We start from the raw sequence: 23,168 nt of genomic DNA, 5'->3' as shown, positions 1-23,168 counted from the left end.
AGGTGCATATTATATTCGCCTGTTTTTCTTTTCTGGATTTTAGGATAAAATGGTGTACATATTATATTCGATGGCATAAATATAGTATTTTCATGGCAAACCTAATTTCGAGCAAAATTTAATTAGAACATATAAATGAAGTTTAGTACCCCTGGGGATTTAAAATACAATAATATAAGTGTGTAGGTGAGCTGCAAAGCAGTCATGTCCTGTTATAATACGAAACATCGCCACTGCTCCTTGTCTGCTACTTTTATCATAAATTGTCAGCAACTTTTGCGTCATACTGTATTACTTATACACACATACACACATGTACACACAGAGATGATGTTCAGACAACAAAATGTATTCCTACTGAAATTTCTATACAGAGGAGGTGTTGAACAAAATTAGAAGTTTCTTTTGTTTCATTTCACTATATGAACTGTGAATATACCCAGTGCATGGTTTGCCATTCTAAAATTGCAATGCTTTTACTAAACATTCTGGTATTCCATAATTGCGCCCTTCCATAACTAAGAAGCACAAGGGAGGACATAAGTGTGATTGACTTTCATTCTTGTATGTTATATTACATAACAATGTATACGACCTTCTGAATTTCATGTAGGAACAACAAAGAGGTCAAATGAGATTACGGTATCCTTGCCTAACAGAAGTTTGATGACGTTAAAACATACAGCAAGAGTCATGAACTGGGTGAATGGATAAAGAAGTGGATTGATGAATGGATGAACGCAAAACTAGGGACAAAGGTCAGTTATGACGACGGTGCTTTGACGAATGAGGTAGATAAGTTAAGGAGCGCATTGCTGAAAGATTGCATACTAACACTAGAGGGGGGGGGGGAATAAAAAAACATATAACTTTAGAAACTGGTGTACGGAAGGAATGAATTAATGATGTGGGATGACCAGAGCAGTGTAGGAAATAACAGTAATAGTGTTATGTTGTGGATAATGTACAATACGTAGGAATAATTTTTCATTCATTCACAGTTTTCTGCCCAATGGCAGGTGTTTCACTGCAAATCCTATTTTCTGTCTTCCTAGAATAAATATGTGGATAATGTGCAATATGTAGCAATAATTATTATATGAAGACGTAATAGTTAAAAAAAGTAGTTAATTAGGGTTATATGAATAAAAAATTAATAATGAAATATAAAGTTATGTTATAGTAACAAATGAAAAGAATGAAGTAAAGAAAAAAAGTGATAATAAGAGGAAACGAATGAGAACTTATTAGAATAAGAGTGAAATTGAAATGATAGGATAAAGAACTTGTATTGTATTCGAAAGAGTAGCAACTGAGAGAATGGAAGAATGAAAAGACAGGATAGAGGAATTAGATAAAATAAATGTTTAATTATTCTACTGGAGTGATTTATACGAAGAACTTTAGCAGTGAGACAGTAGAATAGTTAACAAATAAGGTTAGACAGAAAAAAATGTAGGCCAGTTGCTGCTAATGTAATGTACATAGTAATATTATTTCTAACTTAGGAATTTAAGTAAAATTAAATGATTAGGTATATAGAGTTATAATGTGTGACCAGAATACAGGGATATGATGGTCCACCATAATGTAATTGGACTGAAAACAAATATCAAATATTACATGACTATATCACATCCTAATAAAATGTAGGCTCAAAATTTGCAATTTTAAGACGAGAATTAGTACCATGATACAATGGAATGTATATAAATTATTAAATGCGAAGATTCTGCAACCCACAAGATACGAAGCTACTTCTTTTACAGTGAATAAGACTGCACTAACAAGAATTTGCTTCCAAAAATGAACATATTTTGACTTTTTTTTTAATATGCTGCTATGAAATATCCTTACCAAGATATCCTGCCTCAACCATTTCTTTCAGTATATTTGGATCACCTCCAGCAAATCGAGATCCAAATGCTTTGCCTAAGTCTGCAGCAATATGAGAGGCCACGTCAATACCAACTTCATCTGCCAGTGTGGCTGCACCAACTGGAAAGCCGAATGATTTTGTCATCTTGTCCAGTTCTTTGGGGTCAACACCCTCCTGCAAAAACAGTATTAAAATTTGGAAATTCATTCATTACTATTGAGACCCATTCCATTTAATATAATTATCATGCACCAAACAATACACAAAATAATGAAGAATCCCTTCTCATATTATATCTACCCTAGGATGTTCCAGGAAGAAAGGACAATATCCTAGGAGATCATGTATCATCATCATCATCATCATCATCATCATCATCATCATCATCATCATCATCATCATCATCATCATCATTATTTTCCTTCTAGCTTCCCAATACAGATACACCACATCTCCCTTTTGTTGTTTTGTGGGGTTCAGTTTGTTGCAAATTAGTAGATGTTTCTTGGTTATGACACTGTTTAGTTCGCCACACAGAAGATATGCTGGAGGTTGAAAAATCTTGCTTGATCTGGTGAAAATGATAAGCAAGGCCAGACATAAGGAGGAACAGACCAACTGATTCCTGACAATCTTTCCCTTTTCCATAGACTTCCTGGATGTTTTCCAATTTCTTTCTCTTCGTTGCATTCTCATCAAGTTGTAGCTACTGGTTTTTAAGGCTATTTTTATTCCTTGAGTCTTTCTTCTGGTTGTGCTATTTACAAAATATGGTTTCTGTGATCCTTTTTTGGCCAGTTCATCTAAAGAAACGTACCATTCATAATCTAATTACTTGTACACATTGTAATTAAATCTTTGAATATTTAATTTTAAGCAGAATTAAATTTTGCGCATATATGAAGAGATATATTGTGTGTCTAAAAGGTCACATACCAAGGAGGTTTGCTTTTATTTTCTAGGTGAAATAGTGCAACAGAAGACTAATCCTGACATCTGAACAACGTGTAGAGCTGGTATTTCTTTGTGGAGATCACCATATAACATCGCGAGATGCTACTGACGAATTTCATCACCAGCATCCTGATATTCCAAAGCCTTCTCATCAAACTGTGGACAGATTGTTGCATAAATTTAAGACAATGTACACGGTACTCAATGCCAAATGCAGTGGTCGACCGAAAACAGCCACCAATGAAGACTGTCAAGCTGATGTGACTGCCAAACTTACAGTAAGCCCTAACAGATCACTCCGCTAGATGGCTAGGCGAGCAGCATCAATCAGTAAAGATTCTGTACACTGAATTTTGAAGTCGGCACATATCTGCCCATACAAAATGCAGCATAGACACACAATGCGTGATAATGATCCTTCGAAGAGACTTCAGATCAGTCAACGAACACATAGAAATCCAAATTTTCTTCTACACGTCATATTCAACAATGAATATTTGCTCTTAGATGGTCATGCCCAGACACAGAATACAAGATACTGGGCCCCACAGAATCCACACTGGATGCATCCTTGCAATGATCCAGGTGCTCCAGGGATTATGGTATGGTGTGGTACCCTAACCAACACTATCGTTGGCCCGTATTTCTTTGATGCCCATGTAAACCAATACACCTTTGGCAAACTGTTTGATACTGTTGTAATAGAATTTTTACATGACCTGCCACTTAATTACCAACAAAGGATATGGTTTCAGCTTGATGGAACAACAACACATTATGTCCTGACGACTTGCCAAAAATTAAACAACATGTTTGGAGTATGTTGGATTGGACAAGATGGTCCTATCAGTTGGTCTCCACATTCCCCGGAATATTATACATTTGGATTTTTTATCTGGAGTTGCATGAAATAGAAGGTGTTTCAGAAAAAGCCCAAAACTCTGTATGTCTTAAAGGAAAGAATCACCAATACTATACATTCCACCAGCTACACTTTTAAGCGTGACACATGAAACTTTAGATCATGTAAGACATTGTCCTCGAGTGAATGGTGCACATTTTGAACATGAAAGATAATTCACTTGGCATGCAACTTTTGAGACACACGATATAAAACTTAAAAATATGCTCTTCAAAAAATCCTAACTGTATTTTTTCTTTATTGCTAGTATTTTGTGTACCACTCTTCGTGCTTGGTGTCTTGATTCACTTTCCTCTATCATCAATGTAGGATTTGCGTAATTTTATTTCATTACTATTACTATTCTTATTATTATTATTATTATTATTATTATTATTATTATTATTATTATTTCATAAATGTTGCAGCATTTGTACCAAAAAATCTCTGTTGTCAAGAAGGTCAATTTTTCTTCATGCACTTTAGTCGTGAAATTTCATTTGATCTGAAAATGAATAAAAGCATACTGAAAACAGTAAAAACATAAACATTAAATTTATCATGTTAAAAAATAAATCACTGTCAAAAATCTTAGCTTACAATTTTATTAGTTTACTTCTAATGTTTCATCATTGCCAATGTCTAAAATACTTAATAAAGTGCCAAACATTTTATTTAAATTTGTCTTCATTGTTCACTTGAACACTTGTACAAAAACTATAACACTTTCTTAAATTAAAACCTTAGAAGTGTTATAAAATGTTAAAAAATTGATATACTTTATATCTTTTGTCATTAAGATATATTACTTTTTTAACATTTTATAACACTTTTAAGGTTTTAATTTAAGAACGTTTTATAGTTTTACTAGTGGCTTGTGCGGCAAATGCTGCAGACTAAGTTCATTAGAAGTTTAAATAAAAATTTTCAGGTTTATTTTCCAGGCAGAATACCAGATATTTTCCATAATAATGAAATATACTCCACGAAAGATGTAACACTGAAAGTAACGTTATAACTCAATGAAGTGTAACCTCATTAAATTTTTTTTCTTTTTAAAAAACTTCCCTCTGAATTGATTTTATGCCAAATGCTTTTTCTTGAACATATCTATCTTCATTTCTTTGAGTTTCAATGCTAAAATGAAAGTAACAATGTCAAGACGATCTGCGGTTTTTTTTCATATGGGAGTAAAGTAGTAGCTATTTCAGGTCATTGCGGATTGTCGGAAAGAATACGACATTTTGGATAACAATAATGCTGGACATCATTTTGGCCATGTTAAAATGTTAGCATAATATGTTAAATCAATGACGTATTTATTGAAGCTTTTAGTAAAATATATCTGCAGTGCTTGGGAAAAGTGACATAAGTCAGTTTTTACAAACCTTTTTTGATAATTTATTGACAACTTACACTGGTTTATGTGGATTTGATTTTTTTCTGTATGAATTATTGTAATGGGAGGAATACCTATGTATTTTTTTCCAAGTGAACAGATGTTCCATAAGTTGTCAATAAATTATCAAAAAAGGTTTGTGGAAACTGACTTGTGTCACTTTTCCCGAGCACTACAGGTATGTAAAGCAGTTTCTCAGAAAATTATAGAAATGAAGATTTAATGTAAGATATCCTTACATTTACTTACATAACCGCAAAAAGTTTCACTTTCATATCAATAATAGTATTAATGTGTATGATTAATGACAAATACACTATGGAATTATATATAGTAATCTCAGACTTCGAGTGACATTTATTAGGACCATTTCGTAAATAAAATAAAAAATGTAAATAAAATATCCCTAAAATTAGCTCACAAAATGTTAAAAATTGTTAACCTATTCAGACACTGTGAAGTTGAAATAGATGAATATCGATTACTGCAATAAAGAAATTGGATTGATTTATTTATTTATTTATCAAAGCTTCCTCAAATTAGAGGCTGCCATTAGACAAAGCATACAAAACAATACAAGAACAAATAGAAGAAGAGAGCTAAAAGAGTAAGAAAAAAGGCAAACAAATACACAAACAAACAATGGCAGTTTACAGAAGAAAGAAAAAAAAATTCAAGTAAAGAATCAATGAAAGCTAAGAAGGAAAAAGAAAAATGATAATGGTGCGTCAATTTTTTCCATACTCTGAATTAGAGTCCATATACGTGGTTCCGTAAAAGTTGACTAATGCCAATTGCGAAAAGCAAAATACAGTTTAACAATGTTAATTACATATACTGCGCTTTCTTCTTCTTCATTATTATTATTATTATTATTATTATTATTATTATTATTATTATTATTATTAATTATAACAGAAATACATTTTCATTATCTGCTGAAATCATAATTTAATTTAAACATTTTATAATATAATTACAAGTAACGTGATTTAATACATTAATTAAATAAAGAATTGTTGAAAACGCAGTTATCAAATCTGAATGGCTACAATGGACATGGAATTAGAAAATGAAGATGTAGATGTGGAAGTAGGATTTCGCAATTTATTTAGTACCGGTATTTTGTTATATTATACACTACACCAAGAACTATGAACTATGTAATGTGTGTGTGTGGAGACAGATAGCAATGCTTATGTATTCACACTACAGCGAGAAATATGTTACTACCACGGTCGACTTTAGTAGAAGGTCGGAACGCTGAAATTTGGCAACATTTACATCAGGCATCGACCAACTCACATGGCATATGCGGTTTAATCTTTGTTTACACTTATTTAAGAGTATTTGCAATTTATGGTGAGTTTTTACGCGTGTTTCGCCTTTAAACCAATGAACCTGCAGAAGAAATAGTAACAATATATATATGATAGGTAAAAACATAATTTTAAAACAAATAAAACATGCAAAAAGCAATAACAAACATTCTTTAAGTCAAATCCTATGTATTATGCATATGTTTTCTGTTTTATTAATATAACATTATCTATTGGCTCGTTTTGCTTTACTATTCAATTTTTTTTCAGGAATGCATTAATTACAATGCCAGATAAATGTTGTGTTCCTAACTGCACTTCAAATTATCCGAGCAAAGGGGATTATGTTCCAGTATTCAGATTCCCAAATGAAGAGAAACTTCTCCAAGCATGGATAAGAAAAATACCACGCAAGCACTGGCAACCTTCAAAGTGGGCTGTAGTTTGCATACACCATTTTCATGAACAAGATGTAATAAAAGTGGAAAAATACAAGGATTCGTCAGGAGAGTGGAAAGAACGTCCTATAGATAGGTTGAAGTTAGTAACAGGAGCACTCCCTACAATTTTTCCTGATTTGCCAGCTTATTTGTCAACCCCAGAAACAAAGAAGCGGAGGGACCCTGAAGAACGAAGAGCCAGACAGACTGAAGCACGTGCTGAAAAAAGAAAGATTTTCTTGAAAAAGACATTATTAAGGACTTCTCTACGTTTACTGACAATGTTAGTGAAAAGTCACAGTTGCTAAAGGGTTGGTTTATTTATTATAATATTTATTACGTAATACTTTATCAATGCACTTTCGAAATCATGCCACAAATAATAGTTAGTGTTAAAATAAATAATGATATGAATTGTGAGCTATGTGTCAATCAGAACATAGTAGCTAGAAGTGAACTGTTTAACATATTAACAGGAAATATGAAACTCACCCGCTGGTCTCAGAACAAATTTTGAAGACATATGAGTCAGTTGAGAAAGACTGTGTAACTGCTCAAAGTGTCCAATCTGTGCTATCAGTTATTACGAACAAATTAAATTCACTTCTTTTGTTATTGGGAGAGTCCAGTGATATACAACCGAACATTGAAAGGCAAATTAAATTTGCAATTGAACATTTAAATTTAATTTGTAGCAAAGCTAAACATTATTCAACTGATTATATTTTATGGGCTTTTATGTTGTATATGCACTCTCCAAATTGTTATGCGGCAATCTGAGAAACATCTTGGATTGTTTTACCACATATGAAATATTTGCAACATTTGACTTCTTTGTTTTCAGTGTCGCCAAATTCAATGACTAACAATGAACATTTTCTCAAAAATGCCATAAAAAACTTGACAGAGAACGTTTAGTTAGTTTAACAAATTGATGAAATGCATATCAAACCACAGATTGATTATAAATCAGGGCAACTGTTTGATAACCAGCAAAATACTGAACCTAAAACTGTCCAGGCATTTTTTGTTTGTTCTCTATTTGGTAACTTCAGGGAAATTGTTGCTCTTTACCCAGTAAAGAATTTGACAGGCAAAGATTTATATGATATGATAAATGTTGTAATTGATTTATTAAGAAAGTGTGGGTGCCATATACTTTCTGTTGTTTCAGACAATCACAGAGTAAACAGAAATATGATGGCACTACTTCAGGGTTCAAATGAAGGGTATGTTTCAAATGATATTGATCCACCATATAAGACATTTTTTACATACGACTTTGTTCATATTTTTAAGACCATTCAAAACTGCTGGATCAATCAGAAAGATGCTTCTCAAACATTGATTTTTCCAGATTTTGAAGACACAGACACACTTTTGATTGCAAAATTTTCAGACCTTAAGCAACTGTATCACTACGGTAATAATGCCAGTCCTCTCTTGAAACCTGCTCATAAATTAAATCATAAATCTCTGTACCTAAGCAACTTAGAAAGACAGAAAGTTTCATTAGTTTGCAATATTTTCCAGGAGTGTACTTACAGTGCTTTAAACGCTGAATTTCAAAGTCAGTCTGGTATTGTGTCAAGTCCAGGTACTTGTCAGTTTGTATTGATAATACTGCAGTGGTGGACAATTGTAAACGTGAAATCCAAGCTGTTGGGTACTATGAAAGGAAATGAATTGGCGAATCCCTTTTATAGTGTTGGAGATGCCCGCCTTAAATTTTTAAGACAATTTTTGCAATGGTTGCAAAAATGGGAGTTCATTAGAGAAGGTGGCTTAACTCCTGATACTTTCAGGGCTTTGTTTCAGAGTACCTCTGTGTTAATTGAATTTATACAATACAGTTTGCAAACTCTTAATGTGGAATTTGTACTGCCAGAAAAGTTACAAACTGACAATCTCGAGCAACGCTTCAGTTGCTATAGGCAGTTATCAAGTGGTAACTACAATGTTTCCTTTGTACAGGTCTTAGAGGCAGAAAAAAAACTCAGAATGAATCTCTTTCAGGTATAAAATCAGCCAAGTATGGAATTCTAAAATGGTCCTCACAAACATTTGAAGCAGCAGAAAATATAGACCTGTGGATGTAGCTCCATTTTTTAGTGTCATCCAAGATCCCGATACTTTTACCTTTGAAGCTGATACCTCCAGCCTTTTGTACATATCCGGTTATGCCTCTTTCAAGGTATCTTCAAGGTTACAGTATCCACTTTGTATTGATTACTTGGTACGGAAAGAAACCAGCAATCAAGATATTTATTTTGACACTTTGAACCAAGGAGGACTTACTCTTCCTTCAGATTTTGTAATTTACATTGCAAAAATTGCATACTGTATTGTAAATGCATTGATTTCAAGGGATACAAATGAAGAACAATTTGTAAAATGTGTGTGGTAATGCTGGTTTTGTAAATGATGTATGCCCATGTGGTATGGAATATATTGAACTTGCTGACAAAATACTTTCAGTCATTACGAACATACTGTTAAATAATTATTCAAAGGCCAGGAATGATAACATATCTGCCAGTAAACCAATGTATGGTAAGAGAAAGTTACAGACATTTTAGAAAAGGATGTAAAAAGTGTGTGTGTGTCTAATGCTCAATATTTAACGGTGAAGTCATTCTCCTTCTTTCTTCCCAATATTTAGATGTAAGTTCCATAAAATTTTCCACAGATTCACAGATTTTTTTAGATATTCCATGTCCATGGCATCTTCTTTATTGCACAATAAACATTTAGCAGAGTCCAATAAGCTGATTCGATGTAGATGTTTTATAAGACAGTCGTGACCAGTAATCAGTCTGAACATAGCCACAGTAGATTTTCGTGGTATATCAGGAATGGATTTTAAATCTTGTAGTAAATTATTCCATCTTGAATTTTGATGTTCACTTGGAGAATTAGTGTGGTAATTGCTGGTAATTTTCCTTTTGATAACTCGTTTTATTGACTCATATGAAAAACTGTAGTTCTTTACGTTTTTTCTAGTTCCTTTCTTGGCCAACATATCAGATTTCTCATTACCATATATTCCACAATGCGTTGGGATTCAATGGAGAACTAAGATATTATTTAAATTTTGAATGTACCTTAACATACAATGGATTTCCTTAATTTTTCTTGATATAGCAAAAGTAGTTGTACTAACTGCCTGGATTGAAGCTTTCTTTGGAATCAGATAAGAGAACTATATTTTTGCATTTCTGTAACCAAGGAAAAAAAATTTTGGAGAGAGGCATAGATAACTTCAAGTTCATCATCAAAATTTTAAGTTACATTTGCAACATTTTTATAAAATGAAAAATATGGACAAGTAGCACCTGCTCCTTCATCTGGATTCATGAGTGAGTCATCTGTGTAAATATGTAACCAATCTTGTGTTAATAATGTAAAAAATGTAGGCCTAAATAAGGTAAAATGTAGGTATTACAGTCCTAGGAATTGTAGGCCTACAGTATCTGTTTGAGTTTTGCACATGATGTAATCGGATAATGTATGATGTAATTGGATATAGAAATTGGAAATAAGATTTTAAAAATGCTAATAATAAAGACATGACTTCTTGTAAGTTATTTATTGCAACTTTTCATAAATTTATATTAGCCTACTAAAGTCTGAAGAAGGTGGCCTAGTCTAACTGGATAAACCCATTAACTCTGGCTGGAAAGCAACATAGGCCTAGAATCTACATAAGGTAAAATGTATTTAATATACACGCTTATGACCTGAGTATGAGTTTAGTAAATAATATGAGATTTTTTTATAAACAATGCAAAACTGTAACCTGCGAAATGAGAAGAAAAAATTACACAGCATAACAGTTACGAACACTCGTATTAATATACAGCACATTTATTACGAGTTGACATTATTCTAAATTAAAAAAAAAAGATAAAAGGAAAACTTTAATTTGTTGAAAAAAAAAATATACATCTATAATTCGTAACATATTATATTTTAAGTGTTTGGTTTTAATGGTGAGTATGACAGCAGTATGACTGACAACAGCAGGTGACACATTGTTGCCAAGTTGAACCTTCCGACCTTCTACTATAGTCGACCGTGGTTACTACATATGTTGGAACAATCTGAGAATATTGAAAGAATCCAGTTTAAAATGTACGTTCAATTAAGATGCATGAAGATTTTATGTCTATATGATGTGCCGTTTTGAACATCGTCTTCACTGCATAAATATATTAATTAATATTAAATATCAATCTTGTATTCATTGCTTGAATGCGTAAAGTTGAACCATGTAGATGCACCTTAATGAATTCATGCTCATCGATTTTGATTGAGCAAAAGAACGACCATGTGATAAATCTAGCTGCAAAAATTATCGCGATGTATGACTGTGATCGGTTGGAATTCAAAATTTCATTACACTTCATTGCTCGAAAATGAAATGACGTCATATGAACGAAATAGCCTGTAATATTTCATTTTTGATGGTGATAATGTGAACAAACCTTGAGTTTTGTAGTTTTTAATAACGTATACACAGCTCTACTAAGAAAGTTACACAACAAACAATCAGATAATACAACCTTCGTAATAAGTTTTGAAGTTCTCAATAACCTATGTAAATGAAGATTGACGTACTGGCATAATGATGTCAAAGAATTTGTTGGAAATCCTGAAGGCATGGCCTCCTTGATAATATTTATTTTATTGTTTCGTTTTATTCTGAGAAGTTGTTAGTTCTCAAAACTGACGACAGATGGATTTTGGAAAATAGGAAAATTGACATTTCACTAAAAACTACTATTTTTCCGCAAATCTTTGGATGCCAAGCTTCAAAATGAGGGGTCACTGGTTAAAATCCGTTCAGCTGTTTTCCCGTAATTTTCATTACTTACTTGCTTACAAATGGCTTTTAAGGAACCCAGAGGTTCATTGCCACCCTTAAATAAGCCCGCCATTGATTCCTATCCTGAGCAAGATTAATCCAGTCCCTACCATCATATCCCACCTCCCTCAAATCCATTTTAATATTACCCTCCCATCTACGTCTCGGCCTCCCCAAAGGTCTTTTTCCCTCCGGCCTCCCAACTAACACTCTATATGCATTTCTGGATTTGCCCATACGTGCTACATGCCCTGACTATCTCAAATGTCTGGACTTAATGTTCCTAATTATGTCAGGTGCAGTTATGCGTTGAGTAACTTTCTCCATTCTCCTGTAACTTCATCCTTCTTAGCCCCAAATATTTTCCTGAGCACCTTATTCTCAAAGACCCTTAATCTCTGTTCCTCTCTCAATATGTGAGTCCAAGTTTCACAACCATACAGAACAACTGGTAATATAACTGTTTTATAAATTCTAACTTTCAGAGTTTTTGACAGCATACTAGATGATAAAAGCTTCTCAACCGAATAATAACAGGCATTTCCCATATTTATTCTGCACTTAATTTTCTCCCGAGTGTCATTTATATTTGCTACTGTTGCTCCAAGATATTTGAATTTTTCCACCTCTTCGAAGGACAAATCTCCAATTTTTTTATTTTCATTTCATACAATATTCTGGTCACGAGACATAACCGTCTTTCTGGGATTTATTTCCAAACCTACCGCTTTACTTGCTTCAAGTAGAATGTCCGTGTTTTCCCTGATCGTTTGTGGATTTTCTCTTAAAATGTTCACGTCATTCGCATAGACAAGAAGCTGATGTAACCCATTCAATTCCAATTTTCATTACCAGTTCAAATTATATATATAGATTTAAATGTTACATAACAGCAGATTATATTAGTTACACTAATTTAATGAATGTTCAAATAAAATGTAACGTTTATGCTGATATCAATTTAACCATATCTGTAATTAGATTTTTTAAATATGACATTTTAAGTATTTTTGGAAGTTTCAGTTAATATGTCCCTATAAGAGTAGCCCTTCAATCTGATCCTGATTCATCAAGATATATACAGACCTAAACAGTGTTGGTTAGTTTGTTGGGTGAATTCCAATACTATAAATTTGACAAAGTCACTGACTCTTCTCAACTGTTCGTAGGTTGATATCCATTTTTAATTTATGCACCTCGTACATTTACATCTGCAAGGGAAGTTATTAAGAGTTACATACCAAGATGGTGATGAAGAACTACAATGAACAGAGTCCTATTCATTATTGTTACATATATTTCAGAGAAATTTAACATAGAAGACTGCAGTAAGACTTTGCATCCACATTCCCATTCTTTCTTATCAGAGATCTTCACGATCATTATTGTGGGTGTCAGATGCTATCAACAGAGTTGAGAACACAGAATCCAATTAACCTAAAAAATTAATGTTGGTTGAGAGGAGGTAACCACTATGCCAGCAAAAGACATTTGAAATTCTGTTGTTAGGGTATATTCATAATTTGGTTCTATAAATGGACGGCTCAGAAGTCAATTAATGTAAGTCAGTAGTCATCAGCACAGTGCACCCCCAGGCTAGAGTCTCTTGCCCGTGAATGACATTGCACTAGGGTGCATCCATGGCTGCTGGCGGGTATGCTTCCTCTCTCTCCCTTCTGCACGACGGTGCATATTCAGATACACTTCTTACCCGTTACCCATTTCAGCGAGTGCTGACGATCACTGGTGTAGGTCATCAAACAGAGGAAAGGAAAAAATGAGGGTTATATTACATTGTTTATTTCAAAATCCCATTAAGATATAATAATTAACTAATCAGTTACCGTCGAGCAGGGTGACTGTGCCATTTGCGCATTTCATAAAAAAACGTGAGGAAGTAGACTTTAAAACCTTGTCACGGTCTTAAAGAATCCTTCCATACGTTTTTCGTGAATAGCACGGTCACCCCTCGCGACGGTATATATGTGTGATAATAACTGAAGTAACTTAATACATACTTACAAACATATCGGTTAATAAATATAACTATTAGAGGCAAAAACATACAAAATTACCTCTTATTGTTTTGTCCACTGAAATTTTTTCAAACATATTTCTGGCAAGCCTAATTTCAGGTTTTCTGATCACAACAGCAATCGGTATCATCACAGTGATCACTAACACTTCTCTGTTGGAACTCTGCGGAAGAATTGGTAGCCTCACTTCTGAGTGTATTGCAGTTCAAACTCGGTATAGAACAGTAAGAATGATACATAGGTGGTATGTATGGCAACAAGTCTTTTTCCTGTATTTCACAGGCCTAACAGCAATGTATAGTAGTTCCTCAGATATTGAATAGAGTTTTGCAAGTTTTCCTTTTTGCTTGCTTTGTGATGTTGATCACATGAAACTTGCTTTCCTTCTGCAATGTAATTTTAAAGGATATCTTTAGGTATAAGGTTCACCTCTGCAATGTATTAACCATTGAATTTTCGTCAAATTTACCGAATGTCCCTCAGTAGTGACCTTCATAAATTTGAAAGCCTTTCACTACAATACTTATAGAGCCTAGAATCACTAATTTGAATACTTCTTTGATGACTCATTTGTATGTAGGATATACTATTTGACTTAGAATCCTTAGAAGAATCTCTAATTTGGTGCTGTTTAATTTGATGTACATTGTACTAGACCACGAATGTATATATTTTGTTTTATATGATCTGCAAGGGCATGGAAAATTTTAGAAATTTTCCTCGTGCTTGGGAAAGTACATTCTGCGTGTACATTTACAATGTGTATACTGAACTCTTGTCCTGAACTTGTCTGCCCCTTGTATTATTATAACTTTCATCTACGAATCTCTTTGTAACCGTTCACATTTCTTTTCCAATTTTTGGAGTTCTAAACCTTTCTCTATCACGAGCCTTGTTTTCAGTGTTATCTATGTTTTCCACATTATTTTGAGTATCAATATACCCATAGGCCATTTGTTACCTTGTGAAACCTACCTGCACGTGAGGGGAAGCAGAAAGTGGACCGAGAAGCTTTCTTCCCTCACTAGGCTTCACTTTGTACCAAGCTAGCCAGTTCACTTATCCCCACCATAAGATTCTAACTATAAACTACGATGACTACGATGCACGTATGCATTTGGTTTCACGAGATAACAAATGACCTATACCTGAATTCTCATTATCACGGGTACCTCTGCCACATACTTCTGAATTGTCATTTACAGAATTATCTGAATTAAAAACAATGAAACTTAATGTTGTGATATTCCATTTGCTATTTTACTTTTTTTATTTATCAATTTATTGTCTTTCTTGTTGTTCTTCGTTTTGTTAATTTATTCTATATTTCCTATGTATTTGACATTCATATATGTCGTATCTTAGTTATTTTAAAAGTTGGGTGAATGAAATAAATACCAATAAAGCCTTCAAAACTAATTTGACTGTGTGTTAGTTCACTTGAAAGTTGGTTGAAGTTATAGATTACGATGGCTGCAGAAATATCTGAATCAAATACATGAGTCTCAGCATCAGAGTATAAAACTTTCTTGACGTACTATGAATGACAACTGAAATGTTATGTGATTTTTTTCAGAAGCATTAATATGTGCTGCTCTCTTACGGTTAAAAATCTTACAACTGACTTATTTAGATATTCTTCCGAAGAAATGTATCTTAAGGAATCCCTCAAGTCCAATATCTCAGAATTGAATATTTAGCAACTTACACTGATTGGCTTCTGAGCCATCCCAATGTTAGCCTACGTGACTTAAAGCATGAAAAACCTTTAACTTTAATACAATAAAAGCACTGTACCTGAAGAAGACGGATTGCCTCAGCAAGCATAGCAGAAAGAATTCGTGTCGTATAGAAACCAGGACCATCCTTCACTGTGATGACTACTTTTCCCTGCTTTAATCCCACATCAACTGCAGAAGCAGCTGTATCCTGTGTAGTCTTATCTGTCGTGATCACCTCGAGCAGCTGCATCTTATCCACAGGGGAAAAGTAGTGCATTCCTATCACCTACAAATACATATCAAAACTATAATAAGCACCAACTCTCAGTTAGCAACAATAACTGTAACAAGCACAAATAAAAGCTGGCATATTCGGTTGTAGCATCTCTTAATCTTGGTCAATATATCGCAGTTTCTCTGTTTCAAAGTTTTGCCATTGTAACAAGTATAGATCAGAATTTTAAGAAGAGTTATAAAAGTAAGAACATTATAATGCTCATAGTCGAGCAACTTTGAAAGTTCTTGTATTTCCTATTATAAGATCTAAACATCTAAATACCTAACTAAAGTGGATGCTGGGCTTCTAGCTGGACTCTGTGGAATGAAAGATCATCTATAAAATATTGAAGTGGTTCCCTTTTATTTTTATTATTGTAAGAAGTTAATGAATATTGTACAATTATAGTTAATCATATGACCCAATACAAAATATCATCTAATGTTCAGTTATCCTTACTGAAAAAGAGAAGCATTAATGAAAAATATATTGGTTTCAGTTATTAATACTCAGAACTAAGCAAATTAAAATTACAAAAACTAAAACACATATACAGCATAACTCCTCTTTTACATTTTTCAAGAAACCCAGGGAAAAGTGCTGTACAGTGAAGTAAAGTGTCAATTGGAGACGGCTAAATAGTATAAAATTATAGTAATCTACAGATTTAATAAAAGAAATTATCCACAGAATACTACTATGAATTATTCGAAATCATCCCTAAATTGAGGTTGACCATTGTGAACCAGAATTACAAACATGCAAATATAATGGCAATTGATAGGAGCAAAATAAGTTTTCGATTTGGACATTTAAAAAATGCGTGTTTACATATAAACGAGAATGTAGGATTTGAAGGGAGGGTTTCAGAATTTCCATCACAGTCTTCTGTATCTCATAAAAGGTAATATTAAGTGATTTAAGAACATTACATGTGAATACATCTCCTCACTCCAAACTCGTAGTAAGTCTGTAATACTCATATAACAAAGCAGGATGCCATTTTTTACACTGAGGGGCAGAAGGCAAGGTACATATTAACTCACTTGTCATTATTTATTTGTTGTGCCTGATTTACGTCTCGCTCAAAGCATACCATGGGGTCTAAGACCATCACTTTCTGAGTTCTTCTATTGATGGCAAATATACCCACCCTTATGAGAGTCATCTTCAGATACACACTGAATCTCCTCATGTACTTCCCATCCTCTGTTTCTTAGCTGTTTGGAAATTGCTGTATGGGCTTGATGGTGTCTGTTCTTATACAATAACTTCCCCTTCTTACAGAACCCCAGCACGTGGCCAAGTGTTTCAGTCTCACTGCAGTCAGGATAGCAATGATAATGGGTAGTACTGAAGGTTCTGCCAGGAACAGATCTCACTGCAGTGATGTTGTAAGACATCATGATGGCACTGATGTATTCCGAGAATGAAAGATACTTTTTAGAGATGACCCAAGATTTGATTTTATGTGGAAGCTGGCACTATGATTTGAAAGACCATTTTCTAAAAACTTCCCTGAGATGTTTTCTGGTAGTTTGAGGAGTGATGTTTGGAGCAATCTTCAAGCATTTAAGTGATGTTTTCTTCTCCTGTTCTAGATTTCTCATGTGATGTAGATATGTATCATTCACCTGTGCAAGTTGTCTACAGATGTGTGTATGTGTATCTAATGCTCTGGATTTAACAATGAAGTCATCATCCTTCTTGCTTCCCAATATTTAGGAATTGAGATTTATAGTTGAAATCCATGTCTACAGATGTAATAGTATTCACCACTGTCTACAGATGTAATAGTGTTGAATACTGGCTTCCCATTCAGTTTTCAGAATTACAAGATCTCTTATGTTCTTCGATGCTACAGTATGGCATTCAAAGTATCATTAGGAAGGGACATTATTTCCTTGATTCCAGTTCTGATGGTTTTATCAATATTAAAAAAAAAAAAAAAATTATCAGGAATTTGGCAGAGTGCAGCACATTGCAAAGGACTTTTTGGTCTTGATTCAAAAATATGCAACAGACGAGATTATTAAGATCACGTGACAAATTAGTTTATATCTAACCTTATTTCTTCAGAGTCAACAATCTGGTATTTGATGCTTTCTGATTTGTACTTCAAACTCTGAACAACAAATCTATGTAACGATGAAATTTTCCTGACAAGTTTCCTTCTTTAATTAGAATGCATTTACTTTTGTTGGGATTTATTTCTAGGCCTACTTATGCTAGCTTAGTCTCTGCCAGACTGATATGTTGAAATGATCTTTCATCCCTTGCAATTAAAGCCAAATCATCTGCAAAAGTAAATGCACTTATACAAGGCAGGTCAATGCTAACAGGATAACTGTACTGTTTACTGATATTATGATCTGTCAGATTTTGAAGTCATAATCTAATGCCAAACTGGACAATATATGTGAGAATGAAGAATCTTCGGGAACAACGTGCTTTACTTTGAATTTTTCAATTTAGCTGGCTAAAGAGCATTCTTTAACTAGAGATGCATTAATGTGTGTTCCTGACATGTTTACAAATCCTCTTTGTTTGAGTGTTTCTCAAACATAGTGTCATCATCACCATCAGCAGTAGAAAGCTATTCACAATGTTCCTAATGATGCAACTACCCTGCACTTGTGGGAACAGCATTACAATAATCATCTTCGCCATTACTGTCATCATCACCAAAATTGGCATTGTCATCCTGAAAATGGTTTTCAATTATTTCTGCAATGATTGTTCTTCCATATCTACAGATAAGGATTCTGGAAATGATGTCTCTGACTGAAGGTTTCTCTAGCATGTATATGTCAATGGAAAACTTGAAATTACACTAATGTAAATGTGGGGTATATAAACGTTAAGAAAATGTGAAAAATGAAGGCACCAAAAATAACTGTTAAATGGTAGGAAAGTGTAAATTGCAGGAACATAAAAGCAGGGTTTTACTGTATAATGAAAACAAATTTGGAGAGCTCATTTTACAAATCAGACTTGTTAAATGAAAGCATGGAACAAATTTGCTAATATAGTGTAAACATTTCACACTTTCATTCTCTTGGATATGATGGACAATATAGCCACAGAAAGCCTCATCCTTCAATAACTTATCCAAACTGACATAACATAAAATATATTGTTGAAAATTAAATTATCGATAATGTACTTTGACTTTTAAATTGCGAAGGTGTCTTTACATTTATATCGCAGAATTGTACAAGATTTTTAATTTCCAGTTCATCTCGCATTTATAGTGCACTTAAAAAAGTAACAAATAGTTAAATAAAAATAGCATTATTAAAAAATAAAATACATTAATTAACATACACAAAATACTATGCAGTACCGTCATTTCCCATAACTATGGTCCTGGAACACAACTATGGTCCACAATACAACTATTCAAAGAACATTGTAAAAGTAACATAGACCATTCATAGATAGCTGCAGTGACTTGACTTCAAACTACAGTACTGTAAAAATATAGATAAACAAGGCTACAGGATTATTTCTAGCAATACATTACTGCCCAAATATTGAAATAGCATTTTCAAGAACTGCTCACGATATGTAAATATTTTTGGATTTTTTTTGTTTTATTTTTCTACGGGTTTAACTGTTTGTTATTCTTTTCGTTTATTTTATTATACTTTATATCTCATTTTAATAATAAAAAAAAAAAAAAAAAAGAGATCTGTAGTTATACTGTTACTATTAAAGAGAAGAGATAATTTTATTATATTTGATGGCTAATGCTTGTTTTTTTTTCTTGTCCCGTAATTTTTAATGTTTATTTTAAGAGTTGAAAGTTGATGAATAGAGTTGTGTACAAAATTTGAATGGACCTTAGTTGTGTTCCAGTACCATAGTTATGGGAAATGATGGTACTGAAATTACATCATCAAGAACAGCTTTATAAGACTGCTGTTGCAGCAGCTTCAATAAACAGTGTACTCTGAAGGTATTTGAGACATTTCCATCTCTATTAATACCGTATTTATCCGCATAATAGATGCACTTTTTTTTTCTTCAATTTTTACAACAGAAAACCAGGGTACATCTTTTATGCGAGAAAAAAAAATGTATTAAAGGTGCGCCAGCTCGAATGCTTAAATAATCTATAGACTAATGATAAATGGGTCGAAACTAATTTACGTAACAATTGCGTCACACTTAAGACGATAGATAGTTAGCAGCAGTTGCATAAACAGATGATAACTCGTAACAATGAATACAGCGACAATAAGACAAAACACTTTATTGTTATTATGAACACTACCTCATTCACTGCCACTCTTCAAGAAACTTTTTTGAACTATTTCTGGAGTTATCATGTTCCATGCCCATGTTATCCACACACATATCACTTTGCTTCCTGTCGGCATTATATCATGACCACCATCTGCCATCCACTCTGTGTAGTTTCCTCATGTAATCCTTGAATGGTTTGTTTATACATACATCAAAAGGTTAAGGCACTGATGTGAGACCACCAGGGATAACAGTGATGTCAGTTTTTGACTCCGAAAGAATTTTCTTTGTGTTGTCACCTAAGTGACCTCGGAAACTGTCTCAAACGAGTAGAGCAAGTTGGTGGAATGAAGCACTAGGACGATGTTGCCATACTGTCTGCACCCAATCTTGCACCAGACCTGCATCCATCCATCCATCTATCCCTTCATGTAGACTCTGACATGAATAAGCCTAAATATTGGTAATTTAATTTTTTGCAGTTTTTCTTTTGAAAATTTATTTATTTATTTATGTCTATAACAGGGCAAAGCCCCAATTACAATAGACAGTACAGATATTCGTTTAAAAACATAGCATTGCATATAACATGAAAAAAGAGATGAAACAGATACAAAAGCAAGATACAAGTGTAAATACAAATTAAAATGGAAAATGAGAAAGAAAAAAAAGAACAGACAAATAGATACTACCTAAATAAAATACACAGATATAGATATAAATGAAAAATACAAAATAAAATAAATGAAAAATAGTTAAGTATAGATATCATAGCCAAAAACTTAAAATGTGGCTATAGTTGGCAAATTACAGAGTAACAAATAGCAATATTACAAACAGTGGTAATTTACTTCCACCTGCTGTTACTGTTAGCATCACTGTGCAACACATTTTCTCGTAACCGGTTGTGCATATCAGCACACTACTTTCTCCCCTCTTAGCAATTGTTGTGTTGGTCAGCATATCAAAAAAGATCGGTGTCTGGTCCGCATTCTCTATTTGCGACAACAAATAATTCTTATCCTTTCTCATCTTTATCACAAATTTATGGAAATCTCATATTTTCTGTTCATAATCTTGTGGCATCCATTGGCAAATTGATGTGTGTCTTCAAAGAGAAAGGCCTTTCCTTCTCATGAAACGAAGGGTTCAAACTCTACTTGCTCTAAATTCACCAATGCCAATATTAGCTGTGATTTCATGTGTTTTGTAATATATAATTTCATGTGACACTCCGATTCCATTGTTTCTTAACTCAGTTACATATTCCAGTAGTTTATTTTCAATTTCGGGATACTTTACATACTTTGGACCACAAAATGATTTTCTTGATTTGTTAGGGGTTTTTAATAGTAGTTCTTTTTGTTTCCGCCACTTACATTACACTCTGACACGGTAAATTCTCGACCAGCGGCTCTGTTACCGTGTTCTTCCGCGAATTTGGTAACCTTCAGCTTAAAACTTGCTGTATAACTTGAATATTTCGGTCGGTTCTTATCCATTGTCGAAACACAATTTTATCAACACAACTGATTACTGCAGATGTTCTAAGAATATTGTGTTACTAATTGGAGAGTACCTATATTTTGCAAGCGTAAAAAAAAGAACCAATTACGGTAGGATTGCAGTGGTACCATGCATTATTGTTTCAAAACTTGAATTTAAACATAAGCAGTGCATTCAATCTTACGACTTTCGAAATTATTAAAACGATCTTTATTTAAAATGAGATGCGTCTATTACATGGGGATTTTTTTTTTTTTTTAATTTTAACACGAAAAATTGGGGTGCGTTCATTACACGGGTAAATACGGTATATTAGTTGACTACACACTGCCTGCTCTATCTTGATTGTATAAATTGCTGAAATTTTGGGTTTCTGAGACTTTCTTCTACTTCTGGTTGCCAAACCTGTTTATATAATAGTTCTAGCAAATGAACATAGCTGTCATTTCATCTAATAAATTTAAATGAACATGAATAACGGTCTTCTTCAAAACACAAAAACAAAAGACGCATAAAAGAAAGAGAAGAACAAAGGAATAAAAAAGGAAGAATAACAGAAAGATAGGAAAGGAGTAACAGAGAGTGAGTAAAGGAGGAATAAAACAGCAGAAAGAAAAACAAATAAAGATGACAGAAAGGACAAAAAAAACGCGAAAGAGGAATAAAAGTTTAAGAGAAAGATAAAAAAAAAAAAAAAGGAGCAGGAGGTACATCAGAGAGAAGATACATGAAAAGATGGTTGAAAGGTTGGGTGAAAGGAGAAATTTAGTCTACATTTAAATAACGTAGAAATTTGTAATTAATATAACCATTACTTACTTTTTCAGGGTTTCTGCTACCTTTTGCAATCTCTGTTATGGGAAGTGCACTTGTATTCGTTGCAATAATACAGTGTGGAGGAGTACACTTCTCTATTTCAGCAATTACTTGATGCTTCACTTTCAGATCTTCAAAAACAGCTTCAATCACCAAATCAGCATTTTTAAAATTCTGGTAAGACAGAGATGTGTTCAAACTTGCAAGAAACCGATCCCTTTCACCTCTGTAACACAAGAGTAATGCGCTCACTTTTAAATGCTGACAATTTCGAGCAGCTTTATGTACAAATACATCTACTCGAAATATACTCTTTCTTCTTGTACTATTTTAGTTTTCATCTCGTCATAAATTCGAGAAACTGCTCAGAGGATCCATTTAGTCTATTACACAACTGAGTACCTGAACACTCTAGGGGTAAATGGCAGCAGCCAGAGCATGGTACTCACTACATAAAATCCTCCTAGTACCAGTACTGTAGTCAAGAAAGCATGGAAGCTCTATCTCCACCTCCCTGCCCTCAGGATGTCTCAATAGCATGTATACAGATGTCCTACCATATACTAGCTACATTAGTTACCATATTTACCTAAATATGAAACAGGTTTTTTTCTCTAATTTTTGCATCTAAAAAATAGGAAGGTCATCTTAAATTCACATAGTACGAAAAATAAGTTGCATCAATTTTTTTATGTTGTACAGTAAGTTACTGTACACTAAATAATGTCACAGGTGTACTCGTTTCTCTCGTGGTCCACTTCTTCTCAATGGTATCGAATTGCATGGTAATATGATATAGTTT

The 23,168-nt window shown here is 33.4% G+C and overlaps 1 protein-coding gene across 1 annotated transcript in view; it reads right to left on the bottom strand.

The window, feature by feature from the left end:
* The window catches only part of Mtpalpha (monolysocardiolipin acyltransferase Mtpalpha), an 82,462-nt gene that overhangs the window by 8,861 nt on the left and 50,433 nt on the right, over positions 1-23,168 (bottom strand). Inside the window, exons 8-10 of the mRNA XM_069818089.1 lie at positions 22,370-22,592; positions 15,593-15,802; positions 1,858-2,053 (exon numbers count right to left, since the gene is read on the bottom strand). Coding sequence (XP_069674190.1) covers positions 1,858-2,053; positions 15,593-15,802; positions 22,370-22,592 — 629 coding nt within the window. The remainder of the gene's footprint in view (positions 1-1,857; positions 2,054-15,592; positions 15,803-22,369; positions 22,593-23,168) is intronic.

Source organism: Periplaneta americana, chromosome 2 (assembly GCF_040183065.1).
Source record: "Periplaneta americana isolate PAMFEO1 chromosome 2, P.americana_PAMFEO1_priV1, whole genome shotgun sequence".
NCBI classification, from domain to species: Eukaryota; Metazoa; Arthropoda; class Insecta; order Blattodea; family Blattidae; genus Periplaneta; species Periplaneta americana.
The sequence above is the reverse complement of the archived record's forward strand: the minus strand, read 5'-3'. Positions and strand labels throughout refer to the sequence as shown.